This window comes from Quercus robur, chromosome 5 (genome assembly GCF_932294415.1).
Source record: "Quercus robur chromosome 5, dhQueRobu3.1, whole genome shotgun sequence".
In the NCBI taxonomy this organism is placed as follows: Eukaryota; Viridiplantae; Streptophyta; class Magnoliopsida; order Fagales; family Fagaceae; genus Quercus; species Quercus robur.
Window position 1 is genome coordinate 88,761,492 of NC_065538.1, and position 24,917 is coordinate 88,786,408.

Genomic DNA, 24,917 nt, shown 5'->3' on the forward strand with positions numbered 1-24,917 from the left:
TTGAGCTTGATATTAAGCTCGAGCTTGACCTGACTAATTAATCAATCCAAGCCAAGCCGAGCTCAAGCTTTTTGGCACTCTCACAAGCTCAAATTCAAACATTGTTTTTAGGCTTGTCTCAAGTTCAAGTCAAGCTTGAGCATTTGATTTTTATTGACGAGTTAAACTCAAACACACACTACTCAACAAAGCTTGACTCGTTTACAGCCCTAAGTGAGATGATGCATTTGTATAAAATTATTGAAGTGATGATGATGCATTTGGCTATGTTCATCAAAATAAATGTCCCTTTGGCTAGCCCGTTAACTACAAAATTTTTTTACTTTTTCCTAACACAAATTTTGTCTTTTTTTGCAATTCATATATTTTTTCAGTTTTGTAATACTATTCAGAATTTTTTTACTTTTTCTGACAATTTTTTTTTTTTGTCTTTTCTGCACATAACCAGTAGCAAGCAGTGTTGGTTAACATTCTCCACATTCGAAATGTACCATTTCTATGATCTATTTTTGCATTTTTGTCGGAAGCATTGTTGTTAAAAGTCTAGGCAGCGGAATTTGACCGTTTCAGCGTCTCTATTCTAAGAAAAAAGCCACCATAGGACGTTCGTAGCGCAAATTGAGGATGTGACAAGAACGACCAGTTTTGAGTCAAAAAAAGAGAAGAAAATAAAAAATTACAGTATATTATAATAATGAGCCCATTTCACTTACTCCCTCAAAAGCCACCTAAGGATGTCAATACCGTACCGGAGGCCGTACCAGTTTGGCCACCGGTACGATATATTTCGGATACCGGTCAATACCGGTGTACCGTTTTGGGTTTACTGCTATTTTATATATTTAATATATGTATATATATACACACACACACATACACACAAAATCTCTATTTACCATAAAACAATACCTTAAAAATTCATGTTTACCATAAAACATTACTTCAATTAAGAACAAATAATTCATAGTTTTAAACTTTAACATCAACTAAAAGAAAAGAAAAGAAAAGAAAAGAAAAAAGGTATATTTCATGTTTCGGTCCGGTATCCAATTACCAGCCAGTACAGCCGAATTTCGCCGGTACGGCTAGTACGATGTCGATACGGCCAGCATTTTTTCCGGTACGAAATAGAGGGGTCGAGCATACTGGATTGCTGGCCGATACGGTATATTCCGGCCGTACCGGCCGGTATGGTACAGAATCGATAACCTTGATGCCACCATAGGACCAAATAAGTTTGTATGTACCTTGGGCATACACCAGGCATATCTAGCTGTTATATATAAATATAATTTTATATATATGATTTTTTTTATAGCTATATCAAAATTATCAATTTTGTTTGGTGGCCGTTCCAATTTCCTTATTGTAACATAATATTTTTAAATTGATTTATTTTGGTAAAATATTGAATAATGTAACATTATTTAAAGTTGCATCAGGTGTAACTTGAACCAAACTCTATTATTATTATTATTATTATTATTATATAACACAAAACAATAATTAAATTTTTATCACATTGTGTTATACAATTTTCAGTATCTATCAATTCAAAATCAAATTAAGAAAAAAAAAAAAACACACATTTTTAATGAAAAAAAAAAGTCATATGTAGGCAAAATAACAAAATTTCAAATAGCTGAAAGAAAATATCAAACTTTCATCGGGCTTAACAAAATTTCCCTTCCTTGATTTGACAACTCCACCAATGCCTTCAAGTTAGGTTGGAGATTTTCTGATTTAAGAAAGTTGAGTCGGGTTGGAAAATACCCCAAACCTAACCTCACCTCTAACTGTGAGGATGAGCCATATATATAACTTTCCTAAACATGATTTGGTTACATGTAGACTACTCTTCAAACCTTTTTTTTTTCTTTAGAAAAAAAATTTAAATTACTATAAATTTTATGATAAATGATTTACAAATTAACATGAAAATAAATGTGATTGGTGATTTTTGTATAATGTTTAAAAGTTGACATATTGGTTTGTAAATTTATGTAATGAAATTTGCAATATTCCTACAGAGTCACTTCTTTGATGTAATATCTCCGTAGTTTTTGAAGTTGATTTACATAATTGACGATGTGGCTTGATGTGGCTTTTTTTTAGTATGCACCAACATTACTTAATTGAATAACAATCACCGCCTATCATGAAGACATTAGGGAATATTTTTTTAAAAAAATTTATTGCATATCTAGACTTATTGTGTTATAAAAAAATTGTGAGTGGTTGACTCATATAAAAGTGATTTAGTCTAATCAAAACTTGGCATGTTAGCAAGTAATTTGTTTTTTTGTGTCCCTAACATTTTTCCTAGAGTTTTTATTGTTTCTTTGGACAACAAAACAACAATAATAAAGTAGACAGTGCAAGTATTGTCATGCAATTTCTTTGTTGTGAAAAAAAAAATGGCAAACAATATGAAAGCAATAAACAATTACTTATAATTTATCACATCAAAGTTATGACAAAAGTTAAAAATTGCGACTCAAAAGTTTATTATAAGTCTAAGTGTAGTTAGGGTTTAACTTATCTCCAATACCTTTTTAACTGAAATCTCATTTTGTTTTAATAAGAAATTGTTACATCGCCCACTAACTAAATAAAATATAGAGATTAAAGTCCACTCTCACTTGCTATTGTGTATTTAAAACAAAATAAGACATCTAGTTAAAAAAGTACTGAAAATAAGTTAAACCTGTGTAACTGATAGTGAGATTCTCCAAAGTTTGGATTAAATCTAGCGATCAGGTGGTTGTAAGTGGAGTGAGTCTTTTTTTTTTTTTTTTTTTTTGGTTGATGAGAGTGAGTCCTTGTTAAGCTAGGTATATAAAATTATACAAATATGCAGAAAGGGTCCAAATTAAATTATACACCTTTGCTTTCTTTGTTTATATTATTGATTTTTTAAACAGGGCAGTTACTTTGTTGGTATCGCAAGGGCTGTAAATAAGTGCCATCCCATGCATGTTGGAGAAGCCAAAGCCTTTGCTTTGTCTTTGTTTTAAACAATCAGCTACTGTCGTGTGTACCTTTTTCTTTTATTTATACAAACTGTCTTGTATTTCATATTTCTATTTTCTAGCTCTACTAGCTAAAAGATTTCCGCTTTTACCAAAAGAAAAAAATGTTTATAAGAAGAAAAGATTTAAAAAAGTTTACCCCAAAAAAAAAAAAAAGATGCATGTCCAAATTGATTTTGGGTAGTTGGCTTAGTTGTTTCATAGCTCTTTCCTAGGTGTAATACATTTCTATTCTACAAAAGCCTACCTTGACTAAATGATTAATTAAGAAAAATGTCACACACAGTCCCACACAGGGGCCTCTATATATCCACTCCCCTATCAAACCCCATCAACCATATTTCAAAACTATTTTCTTATAGTCTCTTCCTGCTCTCTCTCTTTCTCTCTGTAAACATGGGTTCAGAAGGAGGAGGAGGAAGAGAGTTGATTGTGAAAGTGAGCAAGAGGGAGGTTGTGGCTGCAGTTCTGCCATTGCAAGAGCATTGGCTACCACTATCCAACCTAGACTTGCTTCTACCCCCAGTTGATGTGGGTGTGTTTTTCTGTTACAAGAAGAACACCAGCTCATTGGGAAAGGACCTCTCTAATAATTTTGGCTCCATGGTTGGGGTTCTTAAGAAGGCCTTGGCCCAAGCTCTCGTGACATACTATGCTTTTGCTGGTGAGGTGGTGTCAAACCCTGTTGGTGAACCTGAGATTCTTTGCGATAACCGTGGTGTGGACTTTGTCGAAGCTTTTGCTGAGGCAGAGCTTAAAGACCTCGACTTTTATAACCCTGATGACACCATTGAAGGCAAACTTGTGCCCAAGAAGAAGCATGGTGTGCTCGCTGTCCAGGTTCGTCACGTGTTTCTTATTCCCAATATATTCACGTACACCCCCACACGCACACGCACAGAGCGGTAATATTTTTGGCTCCTGCTAGAACGAAAATTATCTTAGCGTATGAAACGTCCCTATCACATTATAACGTCAATCTTTTTCTCCAACCCCTAATACATCTCAAACGAACCCTTTAAAGGGAGAAAATCCTGGAAACTTTTTTTGGATATATATATATATATATATATATATATTTTTTTTTTTTCTCCCTAAAATGTGTTTTTGGAAGATGCTAGCCACATAATTTTACATGCAAACAATTCAATTTTAATAGCCAGTAGAGTATTTTGCGATGAACTAAAAATCTTAAATAATAAGAAATGAGAATAGTTTTTGAAACTACTTTGAAAGAAACATGATGCCTTTTTTTATTTTAAATTTTATTTATGATTATCTATTTATAAATAAATAGATCAAAACCAAAAATAGATTTTATCTTAATTAAAACCACTTTTAGTGAAGTAGAGTAGTATTAATTTTTTTATATTTTTAAATCAGAAATATTCCTTGTCTTTGTTTAGGCATCTCGTGGGGGTGTGTATTATTACTCTCACTCTCGCATGATTGCATGTATTTAATAGTAGAATATTTTTCAAAAGAATCTATCTTTACATATAATGCGAAATTAGGCGGCTGATCAAAGTTTGACGTACCGTCCTCACACAAGAAACTAATATGAAAAAGATGCGTTTTACTTTTTGGCTTCTTCCCAAATAAAAACTGCTGGTTTTGAAACTTTGAATGATACCTTTCATTTGGATCGTACGGATATTCGTAGTTTCAGTCTGCCACTGTTTCTAAACCATGCCGGCATGCCGCACCGTACCTTAATTTGCCGCTTCAATTATATCATGGTCAATAATTGCTTTCAACAAAACCTAGCTACTATTTCTTATGTGTCTATTTTTTCATTTTTTTAATGAAAATTAATTTATATTTTTTTTTTTAGGGTGAAAATTAAATTATATGGTTCGTGATATTGAATAATAACTCATAAATTGTTTTATTTTCTAATCGTTCTGGCTTGTATGGAAAACTTAACATTCAATACCATCGTATTTTGTCCACTTGCTTTTCTCTTTCCATAATTCAAAATTATATTTAAATTTGATCCACCAAAAGGAAAGAAAGAAAAATCCCCTAAATAATGGAGCCAAGCAATAGAAGAAAATAAGAGGTAAACTGTTATGGATAAGAAAATATCTTATATGTGGGATATATGTACCCTCCCTAGTAATGTGTAGGTTTCATGTGTCTATAAAGTCTACACACTATAAAAGAAAATATGCACATATTTAATATATGAGATAGTTATTGTTATTGAACTATGTTAAACATGAAATTTAATATTATTCTTTTTTTTTTTGGTAAAAGAAATTAAATTTCATGTTATTGTTAATATTTTTTGTTTTTACTCACTTTAATTGAATTTGTCAAAAGTAAGGCATTGTTTTCACACACGTGATATTGCTAGAGCTAATTATTATTAACTATTTAGAAAAACAAGCTGTAAAAAAATGGATTTTTTTTTTGGTAATAAAAAAATGGAATCTATTATACATGTAGGACTAACAAACTTCATAAATTAATCAAATTTCAGAGAAAAAAAAAAGAATAAAATTAATTAAAAAATAAAGGTTCCTTTTGATATTAATTATTATACACCGGAAGTCATAGCCTACTAACCCAATAACTTTGTTAAAATTAAAACAGCAACCAGTCCAAATAAACGCAACAAGTACATGGATTTGGTGAGGACGAATTAGTCAAATATTAAATGCTTGACAAGGCACGTAGTAAAAAAATAAATACTAATAGATACATTTTGGTTTTGTATTTGGAATATGCAGGCAACCGAGCTCAAGTGTGGTGGGTTGGTTGTGGCGTGCACGTTTGACCATAGAATTGCAGACGCCTACTCGGCCAACCTATTTCTTGTGTCATGGGCTGAGATGGCTCAGTCTAAACCCATCTCTACGGTGCCATGTTTTCGTCGTTCTTTACTCAATCCTAGACGCCCTGGTTCAATTCATCCATCTTTGAACGACATGTATGTTCCAGTGACCTCATTGCCTCCACCCAAAGACCCACAACCTGGTGATGATTATCTTATTAGCCGCATATACTACATTAAGGCTGACCAACTCAACCTGCTCCAATCACTAGCTACCACAACCAATGGTTGCAGGAGGACTAAACTAGAGTCCTTTAGTGCCTTCTTGTGGAAGATGGTTGCTAAACATGCTATTCTTAACAATGTGGACAAAAAGGTAACCAAAATGGGCATTGTTGTGGATGGTAGGACAAGGTTAAGTGATGGAGATATAGACAATGCTTCACTCATGGGTTCTTACTTTGGAAATGTGCTATCCATACCTTATGGAGGCAAGGATGTAAATGAGATTCATGAAAATCCATTGAGTTATGTGGCAAATGAAGTTCATGAATTCTTGGATGGTGCAGTGAGCAAGGAACATTTCTTGGGGCTCATAGATTGGGTGGAGTCTCATCGTCCAGTGCCAGGGTTGGCTAAGATATATTGTAGTAGGAGTGAAGATGGACCAGCTTTTGTGGTATCATCAGGGCAAAGGTTCCCAGAGTCAAAGGTGGATTTCGGATGGGGCAAGCCATTATTTGGGTCATACCATTTTCCATGGGGAGGTGACTCAGGGTATGTGATGCCAATGCCGAGTCCAAGTTGCAACGGTGACTGGGTTGTGTACATGCACCTCTTGAAAGGCCAAGTGGAGTTGATAGAGACTGAAGCTGCTCATCTCTTTAGACCCTTGACTTTTGATTATCTCCAACGTTCCAACAAAGAATAATTTGCCTTATATAATCAAAATTAAATTATGTTTTCTTGTGCTACAAAATTCAGCTATATATATATATATATAGGATTAGGTGTGCTATTTAATTTCTTTGTCGTGCTTTGTTCAATTTGGACGGCTTCAAATGGTGGGGTTGGAAGATTGGAAGTCATATGCGTACTTATGTATGTAACTAAGTGCGCTCAATGCCTAGTGGGAGTGGACAATCGTTCGCTTCGATCGCAACCCTTATCTTTAATTTGTTGTATATATATTATGATGGCAATCTTTATCTACTGTTTGTAATTACCTTCTTCTTTTCTTTTTTCTTTTTTTTTGGTTAAAGAAAATGGGGCTTTTATGGTTATATTATACCCCCAGCAGGGCACCGGTCCGGCATGGGTGCAACCCGTTTTCCTACCAGACCGTGTGGGGGTTCAACCCCACTAAGGATGCCCACTAACGGATTCCTGCGGGCAGCGAGACTCAAACCTAGGTGTGCTGCACGAAGTGAACGAGCCTTGCCCACTCAGCCAAGCCCCCGGCAAAAAAAAAAAAAAAAAAATCAATGTACCAACCCACCATCTCTTTATCATTAATAAAATTAATTGTCTACTCTCTCAACTCTTTCAATTCTTCTTCTTTTTCTTTATTTATTAATTTTACATTCATAAATGAAATTTCGATGCGCCTTCCATTGTCTACCGTCTATCACAAGCAAAAATGATAACAGCTGCTATGGTTATATGATTTCATATAGCCACGTTTTTAAGGTGCAATTTTCGTGCTATACACATATATTATGATATATAAAGAGCATTATGATTCATTAAAATAATTTATTTTTTTTAAAGATACAAAATAATAGGAATTAAGAATATTACAAATAAAGAGTGATGTTATTGAAACTACAAATTTTACTAAATAAATCTTATATATCATTGTATCATTAATTATTAAAATAGTTATTCAAACATTAATTCATTTATTATATGTTGTTTAAGTGACACCATTATATTTTTGTTATATCAATTTATAAGTATTATGTAGTTAAAATTTATAATAATTTTAACTATTTTCCTAAATAATTATTAATGCCTGTTTTTCAAAGTCTAAATCTCGTGTTATATAGCCCATAAAAATAGAAAATAAAAAATAAAATCTATCTCGTGTTATAGATGAGTCTTTTTCTATTATTTTTTTAGTAAAAAACTTATGTACTTTTCGATTCCTTATATATATGAGAAATACTAACAAGTGCCCTTAGAATACTAGTTAATAATCCAGTTAAAGAAAGTTTTTATGGGAAAAGAAAAAAAAAAAACAATGGATTTTACTAATGTATGCCCTTAGGGCATACAATAGTAAACCAATTTTGGAAAAGATTTATCGGGAATTGAAAAAGTTTTGACAACTTTTTTAATTTCCAATAAAACTTTTTCAAAAATAGATTTGTTAATGTGTGCCCTTAGGGCACACGTTAACCGGACCCTTAATACAATCCACAAAAATATATGACATTAATTTGCAGGTGAATCAGGTTCCGAATGAGTCTAGCACTGTTGCTGTGAAAATTAATGGAAAGGCTGCATGAGCCATGTGATCAGAATATATGAGAGAGAGAGAGAGAGAGACATCATGTATATGCGATAATCGACCGGTCTGGTCTGGAATATCTGAATGTCGAGTAAAAGCTAGCTGGCTACATCAATCATACTCATAGCTGTACGTTGCATTATTATGGATAACAAAAAATATATATCTTCATTTTTGAGAGCACCCTCTTATTGACCTTTGTTAGTGCATCCATGCACGTATTATTAATTTGTTAGTTTACAATTAGCGTGCGTTTAATATTGCCTTAAAAAATCAATTTTTTTTTTTTAGTTTATATTTGTTATTGTAGGGACACGATTTTTAACGACCCAAGAATAACGTTGGTCTCGTATATGAAAAGGCCCAAACAATATAATTCATAGAGAGTGGGATAGAAAGGCTGGACCTTGGTCGTTGGATGGCAGTTTAGTCATGATTTTCATGGAAGCCTATATGAAGGTGGATTTGGCCTGTATAGCTAAGCCTTACACGGATGTGGTTTGAAAAGTGTGTCTCCTCGGACTAAGTCCGAGGAGCGTCTCATTCTCACCATTCTCCTCTTTTCTGGCCCTCCCCTTTTGTCTCCGCTCTCTTTCCCTTTTATACTAGTATTTACTTCCCGTTCTTCACCTACGTGTCAGTTTTTCCTTCGTTGGGGTCAGTACTCGTCCTATTAATCCATACGTCAGAGTGGTTGGGGGTGGTTGGAGGTGGTTGGGAAAAGTTGAATAGCAAGGTCTGGAGTATGGGCTTGTCAGGTGCTGGGCTCCACATTACGGCGTGGACAGCTTTCTTCATTGTCATGCTTTTGTACTGAGTTTGTCCTTTACTTCAGGCGTTTTGTGAGGTGTTGAGCGTGAGATCCTCCTCGGCCACATTCTTGGGCCTTTAAGAGACTTTCATCATACGTCCTGGGTAGTAGGGCTCCTCGACCTGGGCTTTTGGGCCCCACAGTTATTATTTGTGAATTTTATTATACTTTTTGGTATTATTTATGAGTTCTAGTGTATTATTTCAGTTTCTTTTTAATTTTATCTATAATACTTTCAGTAAAAAAATTTCAATTTCAACTAAATAAACTGTTTCCAAACGGACACTTAATGTCTTTACTGGTTGAAAATTTTGGAGGATATTCATATTCCTGCATTCGAATACAATGGTATATGATATTGTATATTAATTTATACTACGTTTTAAATGTTAACATTAATTTTGCAACCATACTCTAGCCCCTAAACTTTTATTACAAATGCACTGACATGGGCGGCATCCAGGCGTTCCATAAGAAATACAATTTGTCTTTGTCTACTTGGACAGAGGAATAACCGAAGTATAATAGCCCTAATTAAATACAACTTCGATCTGGATTAAAAAAATAAAAAAAAAAAAAAAAAAAACGAAATGCAGCAGAAAACTACAGCGGGTAAAGGAAAAATGAGAAAATATTTAACTCTATAAGAAAAAAAAAAAAAAAAACAAACAAACAAAGAAAGGTAATAAATTAAGTGGCTTTAATTTGGATATCCGTCTGTACTTTTCAGATTGTATTACTAGACATTAAAAGTTATACGCACTACCAGTTTACAAGAATCAGGAAGCAATATTGTTGTCCATATATATAGAGAATCTTTGTTCTATAATAGGAAGAAAATGAAGGCAATTATTGTTGAGTGCTTTACTACCCACTGATGTGGAATCATCACTTAAATTTAATTAGGTTGTTCAGCTGTCAGCTATGTGCCAACTACTTTTTTTTTTTTTTCTTTTGGACTTGGGATTGGGCCATTATTTTAAAGTTGATAAATGGCAGTTGTACCTTATTTTTGTATTGACATTACAGCAGGTCTTCCATTTAGTCGTTCCAACCAAACCCAATCCACTATTTAGATTCCCATTTTGTCTCAAAGCATAGAGTACTCGCGAACCAGTCTCTCTGCAGGATCCTTGTCCTCATAGGAAGAGGAACAAGCTTATCACTTTCATAGTACGTAGCTTTAGCTTAATTATTAGGTCCCTAGCGGGTTTGGGATTTTAGTTAGACTTTGGATTTGGTTTGGTTGCTCTGCCTCGTGCAGTTGAGGGAGGCCTAGAGAGGACTTTAGACTCAACTTAATTCATAGCAAAAACAATGATAATGATGATGCAAGTCAAGGCGGCAATGACAATATCCAAAAGATTGAATACGGAATAAAAATTGTATTTGGTGATCTAATTTGAGGGACAACAAATAAAATAGCGTTTGACAAGGAAATGCCTCAACCACTTTTGCTGGCTTAGATAATTAATAAGAGTTTCATCTCTCGTTCATCGGCCTGGGGATTCAATTTTGAGATATACATGAAGTAGTCTCCTTCAGTAAACCTTGCTGACTAATATCTTGATGAGATTCTTAGCACTTTTTGATGATGCCGAAAATAATACCACCAGTGAGTCACACGTTCCTCGCGCACTGCAAACGGCACCTGCACAACGAAAAGGAAGAACCTAGCAGAGAGTACCGGTGTGGTACCGGCCAAACACCCTCCGAAGGTTAAGTCAGAACTATTCTCACTGCTCTAGAGTGCTAGAGAGGGTAAAATTATGTGTACCTCGATTTGTGAGGGTGCTTGGGTTTTTATAGTAGCGAGAGCTGCCCCTCTTTTCCTTGGAGTAGAAGTCTTTTCCTTATAGGAGTCTTCTTGGACGTATTTTACGAGATTCTTTCCATATAGGAGTCCTTAGGTTTTATGAAAAGTGGGGAGCAAGTTGTTTACTTACACACGCAAATGGGGAGATCAAACATTCCATAGACTGATGCCGTCAGTGTATGTAATTCTGTCAGACTAAGACCCGTCAGCTTCAGGATGTCTGGATACATGGTATTCAACAGGTGGAGTTCCTTCACTTCAGGTCCCCGTCAGCCTTGAAGGCATGCTGACGGCAAACACACCTCGTCACCCTTGCGTGTACCGTCACTCTTGTCTAATTTTATCCTCATCATTTGCCCCCTACTCCATACCTCCGTCAGACTATATACTGACGGGTTATGGAGTTTGTTTTCTAAAGAGGCAGGGATATCTGTGCATTTAATGCCGTGGACAGGTGGCTCGTTTCTATTGGCTCTGCTTCTGACGAGACGTCGCTTCGTCTTCCGCGCCATTTTTTTCATATATAAACAGCACCTCCCCTCACTTTTCACTATTTCAACCTTGCTGATCTTTTTGGAGAAAGACTGTCGCCCAACTCTCGTCAGCTTCACTTCCGTCGGCTTATCCGTCGCTGTCTTTAGAGTCATCCAGAAGGCCTCCATACCGGTAAGTTTTCATCTTCTCTCTCCTTCCTTCTCCTTCTTCTTTTTTATTTTTGCCTCATTAGTGAGGACGTTAGCCTAGGTACTTAGTTTGAACCCGTCACTTGTAGGTAGTCAGATGTCAAGTGACGCGTCTTGTGAGGAGTCGTCAGTCCGCGAAGGAGCGGGCTACGACGAAACCTTTGGTTCTGGGAATGAGTCAGACTTCTCCATTCCGTCAGAGAGAGAGTCGTCAGCTCAATCTTCTGACGGCGATGAGAGTTTTGCTAAGGGAGATGAGGATGAGGGAAGAGGGGATGGAAACGACGGGGATGGAACGGATGTTGACGGAGAGGATAGTGACGGGGATGAGAGATCCAGTGAAGGAACCTCGGAGGGCCCCGGAGATAATTGTCCCTTCATTCTTCTTGAGGATTGGGCCGTCAACAAATTTTCACCTGGGATGAGTGGTAAAGTTTTTAGGGAGTTACGGGTTCGTTATCAAATCCCCGACCACATCCCCATCCGTCTCCCTAGAGAGGATGAAAGGTGTTACTTCGGGAGGACAGCTGACGTTGGCATGTATGATGCCATGTTTGCTGCGGGCCTGAGGTTACCGTTGACGGCTCTACACCGTCAACTTGCTGACTTCCTGGGAATATCCGTCACCCAGATTGCCCCAAACGCCTGGAGGACTTTTATAGGAGCTGAAATCCTATGGGGCAGTCTTAGTGGAGGACACCGTCAGTTCACGCTAGGAGAATTTTTTTATTGTTATAGGCCTCATCATATCGCCTCGTCTAAGGGGACATATCACTTTAATGCCCGGGAGAAAGGGTTACGGCTAGTGTCAGATATGCTAGATTCAAATAGGAACTGGAAGAGTAGGTATTTTTTTGTTGAAGGGACGGATTGGGTTTGCGGTCAGGAGGAGTGGGCGACGATGCCCCGTGGCTATTTTGACAACACCTGGGCCTTTGCCAGGGATTCAGCTTAATCCCGTCAGCTATGTGACTCGTGTTTTTCTTGAGGCGACGTTGCTAACACTTGTTTATTTCTTTCACCTTATACCCGTCCGCACATAACTGACGAGCAGGAGGAGTTCATCCAACGGATTCTGGAAATCCCTTTGGAAGACTGTAAGTGCAAGGATTTGATCACCCTTGACACCCTTCACTTATACTGTGGGGGTCCAGATCCGTCAACGGAAGCTCGAAGATTGGAAGAGTTTGCACGCCATCGTGAGTAGACTTTTATCTTCCCGTCAGTTTCATTTTTCCGTCCCTTTCCCCAACAATCTTTCTTGTGTTGTAGAGATGGAATCCGCGAAGCAAAGGATACGGGCCGCCGCAGCCCGTCAGAGGGAGGAGAGGAAGGCTAAGGAGGCAGGGGGGGAGGCCTCGTCAACCCCCAAGGCCGTCGCTAAAGTGGCGAAGAGGAAACCCGACGGGAGTGACAGTCGTCCCTCAAAAAAAGCTGCCGTCACTCCTGCAGACGAACCGTTGAAGGAAAAATTCCCTCCGAAGCCTAGCCATGGCACGAGGAAGGGGGTGATGACTTCTACTGGTCCCGTCAACGAGGGTCCCTGCCGTCTCCTAACCCATAAGGAATATGCCGTCGGGGAGGTTGAATCCCTGATAAAACCGACGGACATAGAGCCCTGTGACCAGGTGGGGATGGAGGATTTAGGGGCGTTGGCCCTCTTCGATCTCTCCAGGGTATGTTTATTACATTTTTTGGTTGAACAAGCTTTATCTTGTTTTGGTATACTTTTTGACTGACGAATATGTTCTTTTAGGCCTTGGTGCGTGTCAAGGCCCTTCGCGACCGTTGTGTGGCGAAGGAGGGGGTCGTCACCCGAGTTCGTAAGCATAATACGAACCTGTTGAATCAGCAAGCTCAATACAAGGAAGCCGTCCGTATCCTCAACAAGGAGCTGTAGGAGGTTAAGGAGAAACTGATGGAGGTCAGCGGTCAGAATGACAAGCTCCAGGGAGAGGTGACGGCTCTGGGGGAGAAGTTACAGACGGCGGAGACTGACGCGATTAGAGACTTCAAAGCGTCGCAGTCTTTTATTGACTCATGTGCTCAATATTACGGCACTGGGTTCGATGATTGCCTTTGACAGGTCGCGTCGGCCTTCCCGGAGTTGGACTTGTCTGGGATTACCATGGATGATGGAGACGACGGCTCTCCTCAGCCCAACCCTACTCCGGAGCATGACAGCAGTGTAGTCCTGGCACAGCCTGCTGCTAATCCTGCAGCTTCTGATTCTCCAGCCGTGATAGTGGATGTTGAAGACCATCAGGCTGACGGCGACCCTGCTGACGTTCCTGCTGCTTAGTTTTTATGCTGCATTGTAGCTATGTACAAAACAGTTGCTTTTTAAATATTTGGAAAACAGTTGTAATTTTAAACAATGTTTAAGTGCCCTTTTGGTTTTCTTCGTTTATGTACAGTTGCGTATGTGTTTAATTTCCGTAGCTTTTATATCTCTCTATTGATGATGACCCTAGACGAAATTTTGGTAAAAATTCCCGTCTGCTTGGAATACGTCAGCTCTTTGAACTGTTGGAAACCCTCGTTGGCACGACATCGTGCCTAGTCTCCGAGCCCCGTTAGCTTGGTGACCGTCGGTTTACAGCTCTTGGTTGGTCGCACCGTTTTAAGGTCGTCAATCTCTTCTAACCGTCATTTTTTTTTTTTTTTTTTTTTTTTTTTTTTAAGTTTTGGCCTTGATGACTGTCATTATTGCAGGTCTTTTGGTTTGAGGGCCACGTCCATATGATGGTAGTTTCATCTATAGGATCGTCAGGTTTCTCGCCTAAGCTTTTGCTGACCTTGTTATCGTAGTGGGTCCGTTGGTTTTAGGACCCCGTTCCTATGATGATAGCCTCATCTGTGGGATCGTTAGCTTTTCGGCCTTGGCTTTGCTGACGATGTTATCTTAGTGGATCCGTCGGTTTTTAGGACCTTGTCCATGTGATGATAGTTTCATCTCTTGGACCGTTAGCTTTTTAGCTTTAGCCTTTCCAGATCGTCATTTTCTCGGCCTTAGCCTTGATGTCTTTGACATCTTTTTTGGTCCGTCAGTTGTTAGGCCTTGATGTCTTTGACATCTTTGTTGGTCCGTCAGTTTTGAGGACCTTGTCCATATGATGGTTGCTTCATCTATTGGACCGTCAGCTTTAGCCTTTTCAGACCGTCATTTTCTCGGCCTTAGCCTTGATGTCTTTGACATCTTTTTTGGTCCGTCAGTTTTAGTCCGTGTGTTATGGACTTAGTCGTTTTGGGCTGTGAACTTAGTGGACCGTAGAAAAAATAGATACTTCAGCAATTTCTGAATAAACTCCTCTTATTGTCATGCATTTAAAAAAAAGTAATTAAAACCAAATCCTGCCCTTCGGGCTAAAAAGTATTTGTTGCAAAAAAAGTTAAAGTAAATGATAAATCTGAGGAGTAAAACTAAAGTTTACTGGAATAAAAAATAGGTTGGTCTTCATGCTGCCGCTCCTATTGGTAATACTTTCGTAGGTGCTCGGTGTTCCATGGGTGTGGTAGCTTCTGTCCTTCCAATGTTTCCAGGTGGTAAGTACCTTTTCTCTGCCACGACGTTACTCGGTAAGGTCTTTCCCAATTGGGGCCGAGTTTCCCTTGAGTAGGGTCCCTAGCGGCGCCCATGACCTTTCTAAGAACAAGGTCTCCAACTTGGAAGTCTTTATATCGGACTCGAGAGTTGTAGTGTTTGGCCATGCGGTCCTGGTACCTAGCGAGTCTTTGTTCTGCTGCTGCTCTGATCTCGTCCACTAGGTCGAGCTGTAGTCGCATAGCCTCGTCGTTTTTGTTCTCATCATGGTTGTGCACCCTAAAACTTGTGAGTCCAACTTCGGCCGGGATGACTGCTTCGCCTCCGTACGTCAGTCGGAACGGTGTCTCTCCTGTGGGTGTTCTTGCCGTTGTCCTGTATGCCCATAGTATACTTGGCAATTCTTCGGGCCATATACCCTTTGCCCCCTCGAGCCGAGTCTTGATAATCTTGAGCAAGGATCGGTTCGTGACTTCGACCTGTCCATTAGCTTGAGGGTGGGCGGGGGAGGAGTAGTGGTTCTTTATTCCTAACTGTGAGCAAAAATCCTGGAAGGGATCGTTGTCGAATTGTCTCCTGTTGTCCGAGACAAAGACTCTAGGAATGCCAAACCTGCATATGATGCATCTCCAGACAAAGTTCCGCACGTTCTTTTCTGTAATCGTGGCCAAAGCTTTAGCTTCCACCGATTTTGTGAAATAATTGATGCCTACTACCAGGAATTTCAGCTGTCGTACGGCTGTAGGGAATGGTCCCATAATATCTAATCCCCACTATGCGAACGGCCATGGGGCCGTCATCGGGGTCAGCTCTTCGGTTAGTTGTCTAATAATATTGCTGAACCTTTGGCATTTGTCGCAGGCCTTGACATAGGTTTCGGCGGCCTTCTGCATGGTGGGCCAATAGTACCCTGCTCGCACAAGCTTGTGTACCAATGATCTAGACCCTGAGTGGTTTCCGCAGATTCCTTCATGTACCTCTCTCATGACGTAATCTGCATCTTCCATACCCAAGCATCTCAGATATGGTCAGGAGAAACCTCTTTTATACAGGACGTCTTTTATCAGGACGAACCTTGCCGCCTGGACTTTAAGTTTCCTTGCGGCTTCCTTTTCGTCTGGTAAGGCCCCATTTTTTAGGTATGAAACTAACGGCGTTGTCCAGCTACTGTCGGAGCATATTTCCTGCATGTTGCTGAGATCTATTAGCGGGGAAAGCTGTACGAAAGAGAGTACATTACCAGGGATGACCATTTGTTCAGCTGAAGCGGCCTTCGCGAGGCAGTCGGCTCGCTTGTTTTCTTCTATGGGAATTTGGACAACTTTGACTTCCAGGTCACCCACTCTCGCCCTTACTTCATCAAGGTATCTCTTCATCTTTTCGCCTTTGCACTCGTAGTCTCCATTTATTTGGTTAGTGATGACCTGTGAATCGCAGTAGATGACTACCCTCGCGGGTCCTGCTGCTTTGGCGAGGTCGAGCCCTGTTATCAGAGCCTTATATTCTGATTCATTGTTGGTGGCAGGGAAGTCGAGACGGACCATACATTCAATGGTGTCTCCTTCGGGCGATAGTAGCACAATGTCGGCCCCTGCGGCTTGCCTGTTGGACGATCCGTCCATATATATGCTCCATTGAGGGGACTCTGCTGCCCCCTTGTCTTCGTCATGAGTGAACTCAGCTATAAAGTCGGCAACGATCTGTCCTTTGATGGCGGTCTGCGGGCGGTACTGAATGTTAAATTCGCTCAGCTCTATAGCCCATAATGCCAATCGTCCCGCGGCCTTAGGGCTGCTCATTGCCCGCCGTAAGGGCTTGTCAGTAAGGACATTTACCGTATGAGCTTGGAAGTACGGTTTGAGCTTGCGGGCTGCCGTAACTAATGCGAAGGCAAGTTTTTCCATGGGCGGGTATCTTCGGCACCGTGAAGCGCTCGGCTTGCGTAGTACACGGGTTTTTGCACTTTCTCTTCTTCTCTGACCAAGGCCGCGCTAACGATTGCGAGGGAGACGGCTAGATAGAGAAAAAGCTCTTCTCCTGGCTGCGACGGGCTTAGCAATGGTGGGGAGGAGAGGTAAGCCTTCAATTCTTCGAAGGCTTGCTGGCATTCACCAATCCACTCGAAAGATTTCTTCAATGTTCGGAAGAAGGGTAAACATTTGTCCGTCGCCCTTGACACGAACCTATTCAGTGCCGCTATCTTTCCATTGAGGCTTTGCACCTCCTTCACATTTCTTGGTGGTGCCATATCCATAATGGCCCGGATCTTGTCCAAGTTTACCTCGATTCCCCTTTGAGATACCATGAATCCCAAGAATTTTCCTGCCGTTACTCCAAAGGCACATTTTCCTGGATTGAGCTTCATGTTGTAGGAGTGAAGTGTGTCGAATGTTTCTTTGAGATCTCCTAGATGATCTTCCTCCCTTCGGCTTTTTACCAGCATGTCGTCCACATAGACCTGGAGATTCCTCCCAATCTGCTGCGCGAACATTTTGTTCATGAGTCTTTGGTACGTTGCGCCTGCGTTCTTCAGGCCGAAGGGCATCACCTTGTAACAGAAGAGGCCTTGACTGGTTACGAATGACGGTTTTTCTTGATCGGCTTCATGCATTCGGATTTGGTTGTACCCCGAGAAAGCGTCCATGAAGCTCAGCAACTGATGTCGGGCCGTAGAGTCTACTAGGACATCGACCCTCGGGAGGGGGTAGCTATCCTTGGGGCAGGCCTTGTTAAGGTTGGTGAAGTCCACGCACATCCGCCATTTCCCGCTTGCCTTTTTGACCATCACTACGTTTGCTAACCAGTCGGGATATTATACTTCCCTAATGAAGCTCGCTTTCTGTAGCTTTCTGACTTCTTCTGCTATGGCTCGGTCTCCCTCAGGGGCAAACACTCTCTTCTTTTGCCTGATTGGTGGAAAGGCGGGCGATACGTTCAACCTGTGCACCATGACGGAAGGATCTATTCCCGGCATATTTTCATGACCCCACGCGAATACGTCTCGATTGCATCTGAGGAAGGTTATGAGCTCCTGACGAATCGTGGTGTTAGCGAGCGTTCCAATTTTGGTCGTTCGGTCCGGATTGGAGCTGTTGAGAGTTATCTCCTCTAGCTTCTCTGTTGGTTCTGCCACCGTTCGGTGCTCTTCTATGTTCAAGGCCGGGATTTGGTCTTGCATCTCCATCATGGCCACATAGCATTCTCGCGCGGCCATTTGACTTCCGCAGAGCTCTCCTGCTCCATAATCCGTAGGAAATTTGACCATTAGGTGGTAAGTTGATGTCACTGCCTTCCACGAGTTGAGCGTTGGTCGTCCAAGGATAGCATTGTAAGCGGACGAGCAATCGACCACCAGGAAGGTTACGTTCCTGGTGATTTGCTGGGGATAATCGCCTACCGTCACTGGTAACGTGACCGCGCCCAAAGGGAATACCCGGCTCTCGCCAAAACCCACGAGCGGGGCGTTCGTCGGCATCAATCTCTCCTTGCCAATCCTCATTTGCTGGAACGCCGGATAGTACAAGATATCGGCTAAGCTGCCGTTGTCGATCAACACCCGGTGCATGTTGTAGTCTCCTACCCGCATGCTGACGACGAGGGCATCATCGTGTGGATGGTGTAGGCGTTGTGTATCTTCTTCTGAGAACCCGATAATGGGGCCTTCTTTCCTCGCTATCTTCGGCGCGGTGCCCGTCAGCTGGACATTCTGCACCATTCGGAGGTATGTTTTGCGGGCCTTTTTTGAAGATCCGGCTGCAACTGTTCCTCCAATTATCATTCTTATGTCCCCTATGGGAGGTCTTGGTCGTTCGTTCTCTCGACGGGGGTGTTGTTCTTGCGGGGGTGGATCCGTTCTCTCCTTGCTGATGAACTTTTGCAGCTTTCATTGTCAGATAAGTGCTTCAATTTGTTGCTTCAAGTCGTAGCAATCGGCTGTGTCGTGACCATGGTCACGGTGGAATCGGCAATATTTGTCCTTGGATCGTTTGTTGGGATCACTCTTCAGCTTTCCCGGAAACGTCAGGGCCCCTTCGTCTTTAATTTGCATCAGGACTTGGTCTATCGGGGCGGTTAACGGGGTGAAACTTGTGAACCTTCCGCCCATGGGTTTAGGGCGTCTCTCCTCCCTTCGGTCTTCCATCCTGCCTTTCTTCCGCCCTTGGTCCTGTCGGGGGTCTTCTTGTCTGTCTCTTTTCTTGGGCCTATCTTCTCAGGCTAATAGCGCGTCTTCAGCGTTCATATATTTGGTGGCCCTGTAAAGCACCTCTGACATGGTCTTTGGGTCGTTTTTGTATAGGGAGAACAAAAACTTACCCCTCTTCAGCCCATTCGTGAATACTGCTACCAGTATCTTGTTGTCGGCTTCGTCGATCGAGAGCGCCTCTTTATTGAAGTGTGATATGTAGGCCCTTAATGTCTCCTCCTCTCGCTGCTTGATATTCATCAAACAGGCTGTGGACTTCTTATACCGATGTCCTCCAATGAAGTGCGTAGTAAATTGAGCGCTTAACTTCTTGAAGGTGCTGATGGAGTTGGGTGCTAGCCGGCTGAACCAAATCCTTACTGCGCCCTTTAGGGTTGTAGGAAAGGCCCTGCACATAATCGCGTCTGCCACTCCCTGAAGGTGCATCAGGGTCTTGAAGGTCTCTAGGTGATCTAGAGGGTCCTTGACCCCGTCATAACTATCCATATTTGGCATGCGGAACTTACTTGGCAGGGGGAAGGAGTTGACGGTTGTCGTAAATGGCGAGTTAGTCCGGTTGACAAGGTCATCAAGATCACTGGACACTCGTCCCTTGAGAGCGTTCATCATTACTTCCATCTGTTCCTTCATCGCCTGCATCTCCATCATGATGGGTGGCGGACCCGTGTCTGCCAGAGAAGGAATGCTAGTGTCCCGTCGCTCTGGTTTGCTTGGGGCATTGCTGGCCTGGGGTCCTTCCTGGTTTCTTTTGTCGGCGTTGGTTCCTTCTTGATCTGCTCCTTGGTTATTGGGAGCTGCATCTTTCTGTTTCAACTGCTCTTCTAGGTCGTGGTTTTGTTTGGTGAGGCGCTCCACGGCTGCGGCGAGCGTCCTGACCTGTCTTTCAAGCGCAGTTGTAGGGGCTTCTCCCTCTTGAACATCGTTAGTGGTCACCATTGAGCGAGTGAGTACCATGTAACTCTTTTGTCTAGGATGTGATAACGTGCTACGCTTCCCACAGACGGCGCCAACTGATGATGCCGAAAATAATACCACCAGTGAGTCACACGTTCCTCGCGCACTACAAACGGCACCTGCACAACGAAAAGGAAGAACCTAGCAGAGAGTACCGGTGTGGTACCGGCCAAACACCCTCCGAAAGTTAAGTCAGAACTATTCTCACTACTCTAGAGTGCTAGAGAGGGTAAAATTATGCGTACCTCGGTTTGTGAGGGTGCTTGGGTTTTTATAGTAGCGAGGGCTGCCCCTCTTTTCCTTGGAGTAGAAGTCTTTTCCTTATAGGAGTCTTCTTGGGCGTATTTTACGGGATTCTTTCCATATAGGAGTCTTTAGGTTTTATGAAACGTGGGGAGCAAGTTGTTTACTTACACAAGCAAATAGGGAGATCAAACATTCCATAGACTGACGCCGTCAGTGTATGTTATTCCGTCAGACTAAGACCCGTCAGCTTCAGGATGTCCGGATACATGGTATTCAACAGGTGGAGTTCCTTCACTTCAGGTCCCCGTCAGCCTTGAAGGCATGCTGACGGCAAACACACCTCGTCACCCTTGCGTGTACCGTCACTCTTGTCTAATTTTATCCTCATCACTTTTGATTATGGATAAAGTTTAGCTACAAAATTTGTTATAGTATAAGGATACAAATTTACACAATATCATTAACATTGCTACATATATATTTTGAAAATCTAACTATTAGATTATATGTTTTTTACCCTCTTAATACACATGTCAAATTTTGTACCAATCGGATATTTTATTGACTATATATATGATTGTTGACACCCATTTTTGATAAAATGGATACGAATGCCAAAATCAATTTAAGAAAGAGAAAGGAAAGATTAAGAAATAACAGCAAAATAATGGGGTTATGCTCCAAAGGCCCAAAAAGAAGAATTACCCATAAAGAACAAGGAATAGATCACATTGACCCATGGGCAATGTGGAAGTGCTAGCCATGGTGAGATGGCCCGCTCTAAGAGACAAAAAAAGGGTGGGGGGGGGGGGGGTTGGATGGGCCCAACCAACAAGGCAAGATGAGGCAAGCCCAACAAGCCCACATTGTTTTCCATAAGGGACAAATATGAGTAGAAGGCCTTAGTCTTAACAAAGAACAAAAAGGGACAATCAAATAGCAGGGGCAGAAATTGCATGGGAAAGGAAGAAGACAAAGTGTGAAGCAAGAAGACAACAATACAATGGCCGAAGCATCACTAACCTATACGAAGCCAATGCAAGGGGGTGGGCCTATGACTAAGGAAACTATAGAGGGTGTGGTTTGGTGAAGGGAGGAAAAGAGCCTATTTCCGATATCCTACCAAGACCTCTTTTGGGAGGTGCTTTACTGGGAAAGCATCTTTACTCAAAATAGAAAACCGGTTGAGACCACTTAATGCAAGCTAGATGGATTGGTAGAAAGATAGAGTCCGAGGTCGAATTTGGTTGAATATGCGTTGGTAGTAATACCTCGATAAGTCCAAGGTTGAATCCACTGGGAACATAAATGGTTGGGTTTTACCCCTTGCCTTATCAAGGCTTCTAGTAAGTCATAATACAAATAAAACTCCAAAAATTGTGAAAAAACTTTAAGAAAACCTAAATTACATTCTACGGGAGCTCCCCTCTGAATTTTGCTCTAAAGAGCCTTTAAATAGGTTAAGGAATCCTATTACAAGTTGAATTTCTATTTGAAGAAAATCCCAGGTTTTTATGCTTCACGTAACTGACATTTTTGGCCCATTTAATGTCAGAAATTGGACTTTTGGTAAACTACGAAGATGTAGCCCTTTATGTTAACTTTCCAACCCAACTTGAATCATCTCAATTGGATATTGGAGCTGAAAGTTATGCCCAAAATACTAACTGTTGCAAAAGTTGGAATCTTAGTCTGAATTGAACTTGGATTTGGTGCAAATTTCTTTTGATTCCTTACTTCAATTGAACTTAAATTTCATTGGGTTGGCCTACTTTGACTTCTTTATGGCCCTTGTAAAAGTAAAATCCATTATTATTCTTCTTTGCAGAAATTTGCTCATTTAATTCTATTCTCCTACAAAAGAGAAATTCACGTATTAAAATTCAATTAAGCACAAAATTTATTATTTAGCATTATTCTAAAACCACATATAAAATGCATGAATTAACTCAAAATAAGTATAATAATGATATAAAATATACAAAATTAAGCTATTATCAGTAGCTATCCAGACCCATTCTCCAAAGTGTGCAACTTTATGACTTAATCTAGTAATAAGATTGTGCAAGTTGGGATTCAGGCTCTCTTTATTTCACTTTCCGTAGAGACTCTTTATTTATGTGTTATAATTCCGTTGTTCTAACTATGTCTAACCACTAACTATTTGGATTGATTGACTTTTCTACCATAACATATATACGAATACACACACACACACACACATTACTTGTCTTTTGGGGTGCTTTGTTTTGTGTATAGACTGGCTCTGAGCAAGGTTCTGCGGAGATAGTAAGCCAAGCCCAACTCTCCTACCTACAGTAAAAAGCCTTAGCCCAAAAGCATAAAAGGCCAATACAATGATCTATAAGATTATATTTTATGCATAATTTTAAATTACAAAAACTTGCAATATAAATAATTTATTGATGATATAACTATTGATTTTTAAGTTTTTAGAAATTTTGCAAGCATATGATATAAAAAAAAAAAAAAAAGTAATCCAATGGCGGATTTGTCAAAATTCACCTCCATTAAAAAGATATTGAATAAGGTTGTAGTTTTATACTACAACTAATTTTGTAACTGAACTTTATCCTTTAATTATCGTCTTTCATAATATACATTTTCTTGAGACAAAAAAGTAGATACTACACAAAATTAGCCCTCTCTAGTCTCATACTAAACATCTTGGGTCATCATCTCTTTCCTATAATTACTCAATGTATGCGAGAGTGAGATGAGAGACTATATATCCTTATTTGAAGATTTGATTTGATTTTGATTTGATTTTGACATGTGTTAGGTGGTTAGGATTCCGTTTGGGGCCAATCCTGTCAAATGATTTTCTCATAAAAATAGGGACAAAATTTGTCGTAAAAATATCATTATTGATACTATTATTACTATTACCTGCTTATCACTCATGCTAATATTAAAGGGTAAATCACATTTTTAGCCCCTCAATTGGAATACAATTTGCTCTTCTTTACCTCCGTGGACATGGGTCCTTTCTCATCATCAAGTTAGTGTTCTCTGTCTGTCTGTCTCTATTCACAATTCCTCTTTTAATCTTTCCTCTCTTTTTAATGTACACAGGTGGAAGGATACTTATCTTTGGAGAACATACTTCTCGGCTCAACTCAGGTCTGCCCTTCCCCTTCATGTTATATAATATAATGTTGCTCTACCAATTTTAAATTGCATTAATTGATGCCAACCTTGTGTAGGAAGAACATGGTGAACAAAGTTGCCCTGGGCCTGGGAAACACTCTCTCCAAGAGGACCCCATTGATGTTGATGATGCCACCTTAGTATGTGTTATACCTAAGTAGATATACATATTACTCATCAAATTTTACACCCTTTTTTTTTGGTATACCTATTAATGATTTTTGTCTCATTTACAACATTGATCAACTTCTTGCTCTTATGCTAGGTCCACACCAATCCTTGTAAAGTACATTACTATGATCTCCATATAATTTATTGCAATTCATATAGAGTTCCAGTGCTATATTTTCGTGCCTACGACAGTGGTATGTTCATCTCTTTTTAGCTTACATTATAAGATGACTCTAGATTTTATATGAATGATAGTACAATATGAAATAGGCACGCTTGTTTTTTCATAAATATTTTACAGAAACCAAATTTATTTTTGCAGTATTAAGCACATAAAAACTTGTTTGGCAGTACGGCATAACATGTGGTCTTGTTGTCTTATTTTATTTGTCCCTTTTTAAGAAACATATGTTACAAATTCATTTAACTTGATATACTTTTATAAAATGAATGTCTACATGTTAGATTGGCCAGATCTGTAATTGAGATCGCTAGTAAGCTCTAGCTAGAATGCCACCTCTTCTAATAAGACTAAGGTGGATGGTGAGGTTGTGGGTTTAAGACCCACGGACTGTCTGTAATACCATTAACTGACGTAGAAGTCAAGTTGTTGCATAATGGTCACACAACATGCAAGCATTTTCAATGTGCATATTAATACTACTAATTATCTATTTGAAATATTTTTTTCAAAAAATAGGTACTGATATCGTATAAGCATATAGGTGGAGAACCTCTGGAGTTTGATGAAATTGAAAAGGACCTTCCTGCCTACTCTAAAAAAGCATTGTCAGATTCAAAATGGACGTTCATAACCCAGGAGGTACAATTTTATATTTTAATTTCCTCTCGTTTTTGTTTGGTTTTGTTCCCCAACCCCCCTGCACCTCTTTTTTTTTTTTTTTTTTTTTTTTTTTTTTTTTTTTTGAGTTATTACATTCATAAGTGATTGTCGTATACGATTTGGATAAATGCATCAATGATGTTTCGCTTA

The 24,917-nt window shown here is 40.1% G+C and overlaps 2 protein-coding genes across 2 annotated transcripts; both read left to right on the forward strand.

The window, feature by feature from the left end:
• Positions 1 to 3,357: 3,357 nt before the first annotated feature.
• On the forward strand, positions 3,358 to 7,036 carry LOC126727671 (coniferyl alcohol acyltransferase-like). Its single transcript, XM_050433593.1, has 2 exons — positions 3,358 to 3,872; positions 5,768 to 7,036. The coding sequence occupies exons 1-2, from the start codon at positions 3,429 to 3,431 to the stop codon at positions 6,740 to 6,742; spliced, it is 1,419 nt and encodes a 472-aa protein (XP_050289550.1). The 5' UTR covers positions 3,358 to 3,428; the 3' UTR covers positions 6,743 to 7,036.
• An 11,794-nt stretch (positions 7,037 to 18,830) lies between these two features.
• LOC126728932 (uncharacterized) lies at positions 18,831 to 24,917 on the forward strand. The gene is made up of 6 exons (XM_050434679.1): positions 18,831 to 18,898; positions 23,385 to 23,454; positions 23,538 to 23,603; positions 23,678 to 23,725; positions 23,809 to 23,892; positions 24,649 to 24,917. The coding sequence occupies exons 1-6, from the start codon at positions 18,831 to 18,833 to the stop codon at positions 24,736 to 24,738; spliced, it is 426 nt and encodes a 141-aa protein (XP_050290636.1). The 3' UTR covers positions 24,739 to 24,917.

Bases quoted from the DNA above. Each gene is read 5' to 3' on its own strand.
- LOC126727671 (XM_050433593.1), top strand. From the start codon at position 3,429: ATGGGTTCAGAAGGAGGAGGAGGAAGAGAGTTGATTGTGAAAGTGAGC. The intron at 3,873-5,767 runs GTTCGTCACGTG...TGGAATATGCAG, and splicing joins ATGGTGTGCTCGCTGTCCAG to GCAACCGAGCTCAAGTGTGG.
- LOC126728932 (XM_050434679.1), top strand. From the start codon at position 18,831: ATGGGGCCTTCTTTCCTCGCTATCTTCGGCGCGGTGCCCGTCAGCTGG. The intron at 23,604-23,677 runs GTTAGTGTTCTC...TAATGTACACAG, and splicing joins GGGTCCTTTCTCATCATCAA to GTGGAAGGATACTTATCTTT. The intron at 23,726-23,808 runs GTCTGCCCTTCC...AACCTTGTGTAG, and splicing joins TACTTCTCGGCTCAACTCAG to GAAGAACATGGTGAACAAAG.